The sequence below is a fragment of the Rhinopithecus roxellana genome, chromosome 19, assembly GCF_007565055.1.
Source record: "Rhinopithecus roxellana isolate Shanxi Qingling chromosome 19, ASM756505v1, whole genome shotgun sequence".
Taxonomy (NCBI): Eukaryota; Metazoa; Chordata; class Mammalia; order Primates; family Cercopithecidae; genus Rhinopithecus; species Rhinopithecus roxellana.
In genome coordinates, this window is record NC_044567.1 from 65,627,585 (window position 1) to 65,639,648 (window position 12,064).

Sequence of the window (12,064 nt, forward strand, 5' to 3'; positions counted from 1 at the left end):
AGTATACTTTAATGATGGACTTTTTTAACTATAGTCTTTAAAATCTAAATTTGTTTTCTTTCCATGTAAAAGTCATTTTAAAACTTTGAAGTTCCGTGTTTCAGCAGTTCTTTAGTATTATTTTGGAAGTACATTTTAATAAAACAAACATGATGGGTTTTGTGCTCTTTTTTCTTTTCTTCTAGTTGAGTTCTATCCCAAGTAGGGGCTGTTTTTTTGTGTTTTGGGGCAGGGTCTGGGGGTGTAATTTGCTAATAGCTTTGTTTGTATTCAGGTACCGCAGGAGCCATACAAGAAGGAAGTATAACTCGGGGAACTCCAACCAGCAAAATTTCAGTGGAGAGCATTTCATCTCTACGGGGCTCTATCACTCAGGTTAGTTATGATCATCTCTGATATACTCAACTAAAGCTCAGGAAAAAATGATAAATAATTCTTAGCACTTTGGCTATTTTGTGATTTAAATTCATTTTTCTGCATTATGGGACAGGGTCTCAATGGTAGTAAAACCTAGATCTACAAACTGTCTGCACAGAGATGTTAATGTGATCATTTTGACTGGAAGCTATATTATGTATACTTTGGTTCATTTGAAAAGGTCACTTATTTGCAAATTGGAAGAAGACATATGTTCTAATTGATGCAGCTCTTAATTGTCTTCCTGGAAAAGCTTTTACCATGTATTTAGCCTAAATAGAAATTGAGAAGAAAACCATTACAAATTATTTGCTTACTTTTGCCCCTGTGGAGAGGTAGTTCTAGAATCTCAGTATGTGAGCTGCCTTGTTAGAATCTAATGCTAAACCAGGAAATGTGGATGGCATTAACAAAAGCACCAAAAATCTTCCAGTTTTGGGCTAAATATATCACTAGTTTGATTAATACAGTTTCTCTCAGTTAGTTGTTAATTTTAACTTGATATTTAAAAAGTTCTTAGCCTTTTTATGTATACGCATAAGAGGGAAAATTCTGTGTTGGGAAATCATTGTAAACAGAAACCTGTGCCTTGCATTTTCTAAAGTGTTCATTCATTGTCACAAGTTTTTTCTTTGTCTAGTTTCCTGTTCTATAGGACAGTTGTTCTCAGAGTATGATTCCCCACACCAGTAGCGTTAGAATCACCTAGAAAATTGCTACACATATAAATTCTCAGGGCTTACCCTAGATTTACTGAAACCCAACCCTCGTTGGTGGGGGCTGGCAAGCCCTTCACTGATTCAGCTAGGGCTTTGCTGGCTAAATGTGGTTTGTGCACCAGAGCATTGGCATCACTGGGAAGCTTGCTAGGATAGTGCAGAAATGTCAGTCCCCACTCTAGATCATGTGAATTAAAATAACCATTTTAATGAGGTTCCCAGGTGATTTCTTTCTGAAATGTAGTTTACATACTACTTCCTTGAGTGGATAAGTTAAAAACAGAAGAAAAGAAAGTTACATACTGACTCCTAAAATCTCTCTTTTTAGGCCGGGCGCGGTGGCTCACGCCTGTAATCCCAGCACTTTGGGAGGCCAAGGCGAGTGGATCGTGAGGTCAGGAGTTTGAGACCAGCCTGACCAACATGGTGAAACCCCATCTCTACTAAAAATACAAAAATTAGGTGGGCATAGTGGTGTGCGCCTGTAATCCCAGCTATTCAGGAGGCTGAGGCAGGAGAATTGTTTGAACCGGGGAGGCGGAGGTTGTAGTGAGCCGAGATTGTGCCACCTCACTCCAGCCTGGGTGGCAGAGCAAGACTCCATCTCAGAAAAGTCTCCTTTTATATTTGGTCAGTGTGTGTCTGTTTTTACAGCAAGCTAATACTTTAATATGGACAGAGGAAAGTAAATGGGCCTATATGTTTTATTCTTTCTCTTCACTCTGGTATCCAAACGGTGGGAAGAAAGGCAGTATGAACTGGGCCAAAGGGGACTAAATTTGATCTGTTTGTTTTACAGTCTGTTTGTGCATTTGAGATGAGTACTTCTGAAGTGGGTGTTAAGGATTTCTAGATATTTACTAATGAGTTCACTTAATGACTAGACAAGTAAATGTATGTCTTTTATCACTTTTCTTAAGCATATGGTATCAGATTGTGCTCTCTAGGGTTTTAGCAGTACTCATAGTGGTGACCCTAAATGTGTGAGTAAACTCAGTCTAGGCCTCTAACTCCTATTTTAGACCAAGCTGTTCTCTTTTACAAAATGCTCTATGTGTTAGGTTCTATGAACAATTTTCCTTGAAGGAATGGCTCGCTGCTTAAAGGAACAGTAAAACGAATCATGGTCATTGGCAAGCCAGAGGAGGACTGACGATGGTGAAAATGTAGATAACCTGCCCTAAACTGAATCAGTGTCACAACATGGAGGCATCCAAAGGCCTAACAATCTAGTAGTCAGTTTCATATTTGAAAGTTATTTTTCCCTCATATCACAATTTGAGAGACCCTCATATCACAATTTGAGAGAAGGTTGTAGTACTCTAAATTTAAAACTTACTTATAGTCTTTTTATTAGAAAATTTATATTAGGTTGGTGCAAAGATGCGATTTCAGACTGTGAATTTTAAATCATTACAACTAGGCTCAAACACATCTTTATTTATCAAAATAGGAACCATTACAATCAACACATTTTTGCCAATGAGAAATAATCTTGTTTATTCCTGTAACATAAAAATACATGCTTCGAGATTCGACAAACTCTTGGAAAGCTCTGTCTTTCCTTCCTTCCTCCCTTCCCTTCCCTTCCCTTCCCTTCCCTTCCCTTCCCTTCCCTTCCCTTCCCTTCCCTTCCCTTCCCTTCCCTTCCCTTCCCTTCCCTTCCCTCCCCTCCCCTCCCCTCCCCTCCCCTCGCCTCCCCTCCCCCGTTTTTTCTTTTCTTTTCCCTTCTTTCTTTCCTTCCTTCCTTCCTTCCTCCCTTCCTTCCTTCCTCCCTTCCTCCCTTCCTCCCTTCCTCTTGCTCTGTTGCCCAGGCTGGAGTATGGAGTGTAGTAGTGCCATCTCAGCTCACTACAGCCTCTGCCTCCAGTTTTCAAGTGATTCTCCTGCCTCAGCCACCCAAGTAGCTGGAGTTAACAGGTGTGTGCAGCCATGCCTGGCTAATTTTTGTATTTTTTGTAGAGATGGTTTTCGCCATGTTGGCCAGGCTAGTCTTGAATCCTGGCTTCAAGTGATCCGCCCGTCTCGGCCTCCCAAAGTGCTGGGATTACAGGCCTAAGCCCCACACCCAGCCATGGAAAGCATTCTGCTGGTTGTGGAAGAATTTTCCCTGAATAAAGTAGTCGAGATGCTTGAATCAAGTGGTAGAGAGAGAGGTCAGGTGAAAATATGGCAGATGAGGCAAAACTTCGTAGCCCAGTTCATTCAATTTTTGAAGCATTGGTTGTGACACAGGTGTTGTCGTGGAGAATTGGGCTATTTCTGTTGACAGGTGCTGGCAGCAGGCATTGCAGTTTTCAGTGCATCTCATTCATTTGCTGAGCATACTTGTCAGATGTAATGGTTTTGTGGGGATTCAGAAAGCTGTAGTGGCTCAGACTGGATGCAGACTGCCTCTTTTTGGTGCAAGTTTGGCTTTGGGAAGTGTTTTGGAGCTTTTTCTCAGTCCAGCCACTGAGGTCCAGTTTTTGTATAAAATCTACTGTTCTTTTTTTCTTTTTTTTGAGACAGAGTCTCTCTCTGTCATCCAGGCTGGAGTGCAGTGGCGCGATCTTGGCTCACTGCAAGCTCCACCTCCTGGGTTCACGCCATTCTCCTGCCTCAGCCTCCCAAGTGGCTGGGACTACAGGCGCCCACTACCATGCCCGGCTAATTTTTTGCATTTTTAGTAGAGACGGGGTTTCACCGTGTTAGCCAGGATGGTCTTGATCTCCTGACCTCATGATCCGCCCACATCGGCCTCCCAAAGTGCTGGGATTACAGGCATGAGCCCCCGTGCCCAGCTTAAAATCTGCTTTTCATCGGATGTCATGATCTGATTGAGAAAAGGTTTTTTGTTGCCTAGAATAGGAGAAAACACTTCAAAAAGACAGTTTTTAAAATTTTCACTTAGCTCATGAGGTACCCACTTACTGAGCTTTTTCACTTTTCCAATTTGCTTCAAAAGCCGAACAACCATAGAATGGTTGATGTTGAGTTCTTTGGCAACTTCTCATGTAGTCGTAAGAGGATCAGCTTCAATGATTGCTCTCAATTGGTTGTTGTCAACTTCTGATGGCCAGGCAATATGCTCCTCATCTTCAAGGCTCTTTTTCCCTTTGCAAAACTTCTTGACCCACCACTGCACTGTATGCTTGTTAACAGTTCCTGGGCCAATGCGTTGTTGATGTTATGAATTGTCTCCGCTGCTTTACAACCCATTTTGAACTTAAATAAGAAAATCACTTGAATTTGCTTTTTGTCTGACATCATTTTCATCGTCTAAAATAAATATAAAATAAACAGCAAGTAATAAGTCTTTTTTTTTTTTTTTTTTTTTTTTTTTTTTTTTTTTTTTTTTTTTTTTTTTGAGACGGAGTCTCGCTCTTTTGCCCAGGCTGGAGTGCAGTGGCCAGATCTCAGCTCACTGCAAGCTCCGCCTCCCGGGTTCACGCCATTCTCCTGCCTCAGCCTCCCCAGTAGCTGGGACTACAGGCGCCTGCCACCTCGCCCGGCTAGTTTTTTGTATTTTTTAGTAGAGACAGGGTTTCACCGTGTTAGCCAGGATGGTCTCGATCTCCTGACCTCGTGATCCACCCGTCTCGGCCTCCCAAAGTGCTGGGATTACAGGCTTGAGCCACCGCGCCCGGCCAATAAGTCTTTAACAAAAAACAAAGTGACAAATGCACATTAAAATGATATGTAGCATAACTACATTCAAAAGAAAAAAGAACATAACCACATTTATTTAAGAATGCATTCCAGTATCAAGTGGCAAATTTCAACAGTGCAAAAACTGCAATTACATTTGCAGCAACCTAATAAAAGCTGTTTCATTTACTTGATTTTAGTCCTTAAGAGAAACTTCTGAGAGTTAAGTCCTGTAATAGAGTCCTCACATGAAGGTGGGAGCAAAGTTGATTCACCTAATACACCTGTCATAATTTTAAGTGTTACATAGCTGAGTTGAAGGACGAAGGTACAGGATGTCTTCATGTCGATAAAAATTCAATGTGAAATTTCCTTTCATGTACGTGTGCTTTCTTCTTTGAAGCTATAGATTAGCCTGACACTGTGATAGGGTAAATTTTCTGAACACCTTGTGTTTTCCCTAAACTCCGGTTACTCCTTGATTTGATGCTTGATTTGATGGCAGGGCACTCCAGCTCTGCCCCAGACTGGCATACCAACAGAAGCTTTGGTGAAGGGGTCCATTTCTAGAATGCCCATTGAAGACAGCAGTCCTGAGAAAGGCAGAGAGGAAGCTGCATCCAAAGGCCATGTTATTTATGAAGGCAAAAGTGGACATATCTTGTCATATGATAGTAAGTATTGTATGTATGTACCAAAACCAGTATTACAGTATAGGCTTGGGTTTTCCCACATTTCTGCTATCTGGAAATCAGTTTATTTTTGCTGAGACTATGTTTTCTCTCAGTAAAAGGGGTTAGTAATACTTGTCTCATGAGAATTTTGTGAATATCAGCTCAGTCAATGAAAAGTAATTAACAACACAGAGCTCATATTAAATGTCCCATAGGTGGTAGCTAAGATTATCGACTGTGGTCAGTTTAGCTTAGGTAAAGAGCCTTTGTTGAACTTTAATAGAATACTTTTATTTTGAAGAGATTCATGTTTTATGATTTAAGAATTAGAGGGTAGATAATACTCTGATAATCTTGATAAGAATATTAAATACTCCTTAATAAAACTATTTTAATGTCTGTGTACATTTTTTAGATGTATTCTTAAGTTATATTTTCTCAGTAGTAGTATTTTATAAGAATGACTCAAATGTGATAGAAATATTAGCCAAAGTTTTGACTGAGTTTGAGTTCTTATTTGCACCTGACTCTGTGACCTTGGAGTAGTCATTAGCTATGCTTTTTCTCTTCCAATACAAAGAAATAAAGTATGTGTGTACATAGTGCCAAATGCTGTAAAATGCTTGATAGCTTTCTTATTTCCCTCTGCTTTACATGTCTGGCATATTTTGATTAACATTTTGTTTTTGGGGTTAAGAAATTAATAATTAATGTACATTGTCCAAACCAGAAGTCTACACACCACATCCACCAAATCACTAAGCCATTTCTGTTCATTTTCCTAAAGTGTCTAGAATCCATCCATTACTCTGTATTCACCACTCTTACCATCATCTTTAACCCAGCAGCCACCTAACTCATCTCCCTACCTTCAGTCTCACCCATATTCAAAGTGTGTACCACATCACTCCTTGATTGATTTTTCCATCACCCTTGAGATAACTGCAAGCCCCTACCTTAGCTTTATCACCCCTCCAGGAGCTGCTTCCAACATAACTCTTCAGATTTTTCCTTTCTCACTTCTATGTTTACCTCCCCTACACTCTTCCTCCCAACTCCACTCTACACATTAGCCAGTTACCAAGCTTACGTTCTTTTAATGTACCATTCTCTGTCTCACCTTGGGGTCTTTGTGTTCACTGTTCATTCTGCCCGAACTTTCTCCTCCTATTACCTTTGACTTGAACAACTCTTATTCATCCTTCATTCTCAGCTTACACATTGCTTCCTCTAAGCTGGCTTATCTGAACCTGGAGGTGTTAGGTTTCTCTCCTAGCATTTTCATAGCACATCATACTTCTCCTTTCATAGCTTTTTGCACAACATAATCTGTACCTACTACTATTGGGTATGTTTCATGCAGAAAGGGACTTAATTTGTTAATCTTATCTGCAAGCCTAGCTTATGCCTAGCACACAGTAGACATCAATAAACGTATTTGAATGAATGAATATATTTTTATGAATCATCCACACAGATTTTATTGTAGGTTAAGACAAGTTTTTGTATTATTTTTATAAGATAGACTATGAAATTAACCTATTTACTGTACATTGTATACCATGTGCTCTCTCTGAGCAAGTCTTGTTTGTGTATTCTGTAGATATTAAGAATGCCCGAGAAGGGACTAGGAGTCCAAGAACAGCTCATGAAATCAGTTTAAAGAGAAGCTATGAATCAGTGGAAGGAAATATAAAGCAAGGGATGTCAATGAGGGAGTCTCCTGTATCAGCACCGTTAGAGGGTAAAGCACTGTTTTCAGAATGTTATTTTGATACATGTAATTTTATATAGTAAGTTTGCATTGTTGAATTAAGTTGTATGCAGTTTTTATCATTTCCACCTGAAATGTATATTTATATTAACTTTGTATATACATAAAGTGGCACATAACAATGGAAGGAGGTAAAAATTAAGCATAATTGGTCATAGGTTACTATTAGAATGTTCATATTTGAATGCTCTTACAATTTCCAGATTATTCCTGTTTCAGCTAAGTGAGTTAAAAAAGGTAAAATTTGTTATGAGAACTTTTCTTTTTGAATTGTGAGACAGATAAAGCGGTGTAATGGGTAAAGACATGAATTTAAATTTCAGTTTCACCCTTCCCTGGTGAATTCCTCTGAGCCTGTTTCTTCCTCTGTAAAGTAAGGGATCGTACCTAACACTGTGTGAGGGTTGGAGGCAGGCGTCTGAACTGGTGCTGCTCATGTGATATGCCTTCAGTACACGATCAGTAGGATTTTGTTCTGTTAATGGCCCACTTTGTTTAAATGTTAACCTGCCTCAACCAATTTTAAGCTAGAGGAAATACTAAAAGCAGGGTAAGTCCTATGTAATTCTCTAAGAGCTGTATTTTTCTCTGTTAAAAAACGCACACACACACACTTTTACTGTAAATGTGTGTGGTTATTTCTAACCCTTGATTTATATTTATTAGCAACAATAATGTGAAACTTCTTAGGAGGTTATTTACAACTCTTTCGTTTCAATTTGCATGCTTCATTTAATACATTTTCCCTATTTTTATGGTATCCGTATTTCCCATTTTCCCTTTATTACAAGTATATTTCAAAACTAAGCAATGGTTTCCAATCCTGTATCTTCTTTCCTCTTGATAAAGAAGTGTTGGGATTTTAGATTTAATTTGAAGGTATCTTTCCTTTTTAACCTTTCATTAGATGCCTTTGGTGGCCATTTTTTGTTTAGGAAAATATTTACAAAGGACTGTGTGATGTCATATTAGGTACTTCTGGAAAGTTCACAAACTTAAATTGACATTCCTTCCTTCATAGAGCATTTATCAAAAACATATACTTTAAGAACAGCATTCAGTGTATGTTAGTTGATATATACATTATGTTGAATAATTGATTGCTTTCTTGTTTTGGAAGGGCTGATATGCCGAGCATTACCCAGGGGGAGTCCTCATTCTGACCTCAAAGAAAGGACTGTATTGTCTGGCTCCATAATGCAGGGTAAACTTTCTGCTTGTTTTGCATTTTTATTTATAATTGCCTTCCTGGCAAAATAGTTCGACATTAATTTACAGTGTATTTCTGCTTTTCAAGATATTTTCCCTTTTGAAATATTAAAGTCTTGGTTATTACTTTTCTGCCTCTGAGCTACATAATTTATTGGAAGATGATAGTTGCTTAGTCTTTTAATATAGAGATATCTTTATTATGCAAGAACCATTCTGTGACTATTATGAATGATGCATTAATATTATATCTTAAGCAACCCTAAAGAAATGATTGATGAATACTGATTAAAGGATCTACTGTAAATAGAAAATTAATTAGAAACTACAAGATGTCAAGGCATTATTTTGAATTATGTTAAAATATGTGTAACAAAATTTACCATTTTAACCATTTTTAAATGCACAGTTCCATGGCATTGTTGTGCAACCATCAGCTTTATTTTAATGTTTCCTGAACTCTTTTTCAAGGGACACCAAGAGCAACAACTGAAAGCTTTGAAGATGGCCTGAAATATCCCAAACAAATTAAAAGGGAAAGTCCTCCCATACGAGCGTTTGAGGGTGCCATTACCAAAGGAAAACCATATGATGGCATCACCACCATCAAAGAAATGGGGCGTTCCATTCATGAGATTCCAAGGCAAGATATTTTAACTCAGGAAAGTCGGAAAACTCCAGAAGTGGTCCAGAGCACAAGGCCGATAATTGAGGGTTCCATTTCCCAGGTAACTAAGTTTTGGCTCTTTTTGTCAGTAACTGATATTTATGGAACATTTTAAGAAGTGTGACTTAATAATTGTAAGTGGTTCTTATGATGTCAGACCTCCTGGAAGTAAACGTGAAAGTTTCCTGTACCTTTTTTTTTTTTGGCTCTGTGGACCAGGCTGGAGTGCAGTGGTATGATCATAGCTCACTATAGCCTTAACCTCCTGGGCTCAAGCAGTCCTCCCACCTCAGCCTTCCAAGTAGCTAGGACTACAGGCATGTACCACCACACCCAGAATTTTTGTATTTTTGTAGAGACAGGGCTTTGCCATGTTGCCAAAGCTGGTCTTGAACCCCTGAGCTCAAGTGATCTGCCCACCTCAGCATCTCAAAGTGCTGGGATCACAGGCGTGAGCCACCGCACTTGGCCTTTGTGTAATGGCACTATCTTGGCTCACTGCAACCTCTCCCTCCCGGGTTCAAGCGATTCTCCTGCCCCAGCCTCCCGGGTAGCTGAGATTATAGGTGCCCGCCACCACGCCCAGCTAATTTTGTATTTTTAGTAGAGATGGGGTTTCTCCATGTTGGTCAGGCTGGTCCCGAACTCCCGACCTCAGGTGATATGCCCACTTCAGCCTCCCAAAGTGCTGGGATTATAGGTGTGAGCCATGGCGCCAGGCCTTGCGTACTTCTTATCATCAAGTTTTCTTGTGTCCATAGCATGAAGTGTGGAATGTGGGAAAGTATGCAGCTTGGGATCAGTGGGGTTGCGATTGAGATGCCCAACAGACAAAGAAAAGGTCACCACAGTGAACTGTAACTGCCATGGGCCAGACATAGACCTGAGATAGAAAAGTAGCCAGATGACTTTGCCACCTGTAATGTTTGTGTCTTTCCCTTTAGGGCACACCAATAAAATTTGACAACAACTCAGGTCAATCTGCCATCAAACACAATGTCAAATCCTTAATCACGGGGCCTAGCAAACTATCCCGTGGAATGCCTCCGCTGGAAATTGTGCCAGAGAACATAAAAGTGGTAGAACGGGGAAAATATGAGGATGTGAAAGCAGGCGAACCCGTGCGTTCCCGGCACACGTCAGTGGTAAGCTCTGGCCCCTCCGTTCTTAGGTCCACACTGCATGAAGCTCCCAAAGCACAACTGAGCCCTGGGATTTACGATGACACCAGTGCACGGAGGACCCCTGTGAGTTATCAAAACACCATGTCCAGAGGCTCACCCATGATGAACAGAACTTCTGATGGTATGTTACTTTTGTTGCTTGGTCTGATCCTTTTTATTGCATTAAAAAAACAAAACAAAACAAAAAAACCTTTGTCAAGTAGTAAATATCAAATTGTTAGCTTTAGAGTATCCCAAGATCTGCAGGTCATGCTTGATTCTAGAAGTATGGAAGGCTACTAATTTAAAAGTAGGCATAATTTAAGTAAAATACCTAATATTTAAATCAAGTCCAGATTACGACACAGTCCAGAAATGCTGTAGAGTAAGTATATTTTTAGAGTGGATTTTCGGCCAATTGCATAAGGTTTTCTGGAAGTCAGTTTTCACATTGTTCCTTCAGTGGCAATGTGGTGTGAAAACTGAAAGTAGCCTCTGGAACAAGACTGCATAAGCTTGAATTAACATTCTTACTGCATAAACTCAGATGAGTTACTTAGCTTTTTTGTAGCTTAGTTTCCTGATCTGTAAAATCATAATGTAACATTAAGACTTACCTCTCTGGGTTATTATGAAGATCAAATAAGGTAGTACATGTAAAGAACTTAGAATGGTGCTGAGTATTTATGAAGGGCTCGATAAATGTGAATTAAACTGTTGGTGTTACTGTCATTATCATTGTTATCACTGTAACCCCATGGTGCTGGCAGCTACATCAGTTGAGAAGTGATTTTTACCAAGTGGTCCCTGAATCAACCTGAGGCCCTTAAAAATGCATCCACCTACCATTTTTTATTATAATACAAATTTATTGATGGCTCACACGCTACATCCTGGGCTGGGCACTGTGAGCTGTAGAAGAGTGTTTTGGTAGGTGTGAGAGGCGTAGCACAGAGTGAGGAGAAGGGGAAGTCCTTGTTAGGGATAGGGGGGTGAGTCCAAATGCTTGTAGCTTTAGTTCTGATGTAGGGTTGCCCTGCAGAGGGAAGGGCACTACATGTTTGAGCACATTGGGACTTGGAAGGGGATGTGACAAACCAGTGTGATTTCTTTCTTTGGGCAGGCAGATTTGTTTGTGGTAAAGTTTATAGTATCAAAATCATAGTAATTAGATGTAATGGTTACACAACCACCATGCTTGCACTTAATGCCACTGTGAATTGTACCCTTTAAAATGGCTAAAATTGTATATTTTATGTTATGTATATTTCACCACAGTTAAAAAAATTGAGGGTGGCTGGGTGCGGTGGCTCACACCTGTAATCCCAGCACTTTGGGAGGCCATGGTAAAACCCTGTCTCTACTAAAAATACAAAAAAAATTAGCCCGGCATGGTGGCGTGCTCCTGTAGTCCCAGTTACTTGGGAGGCTGAGGCAGGAGAATTGCTTGAACCCAGGAGGTAGAGACTGCAGTGAGCCGAGATCACGCCACTGCACTCCAGCCTGGGCGACAGAGAGAGACTCCATCTCAAAAAAAAAAAAAAAAAAAAAAAATTGAGGGTGATGGCTAATAAGTGTTTGAATATATAGTTATTGGTGGGACAGTCTGAACACTCTGAATAACATCATTTAAAAGAGGAGAGGCTGGAGTAGGGAGGAGATAGATGTTGGTGAAGTAATGAGAAAGTCATTGTGGAAGAACAGAGCAAGGAAAAAATTAGTGAAATTCGTGATTAATGGGTAGTAAGAAAGTTGCATAACACAGGCAATGAGAGAAAACTGAAGTTTACTACATGTGGGGACAAAAGAAT

General features: G+C 39.9%; 1 protein-coding gene across 13 annotated transcripts in view; it reads left to right on the forward strand.

The window, feature by feature from the left end:
- Positions 1 to 12,064, forward strand: part of NCOR1 (nuclear receptor corepressor 1) — a 192,674-nt gene that overhangs the window by 138,072 nt on the left and 42,538 nt on the right. For all 13 annotated transcript variants that reach the window (XM_030923270.1, XM_030923273.1, XM_030923279.1 and 10 more), the window contains 6 exons: positions 275 to 375; positions 5,272 to 5,440; positions 7,044 to 7,184; positions 8,335 to 8,418; positions 8,895 to 9,151; positions 10,035 to 10,395. In XM_030923270.1, coding sequence (XP_030779130.1) covers positions 275 to 375; positions 5,272 to 5,440; positions 7,044 to 7,184; positions 8,335 to 8,418; positions 8,895 to 9,151; positions 10,035 to 10,395 — 1,113 coding nt within the window. The remainder of the gene's footprint in view (positions 1 to 274; positions 376 to 5,271; positions 5,441 to 7,043; positions 7,185 to 8,334; positions 8,419 to 8,894; positions 9,152 to 10,034; positions 10,396 to 12,064) is intronic.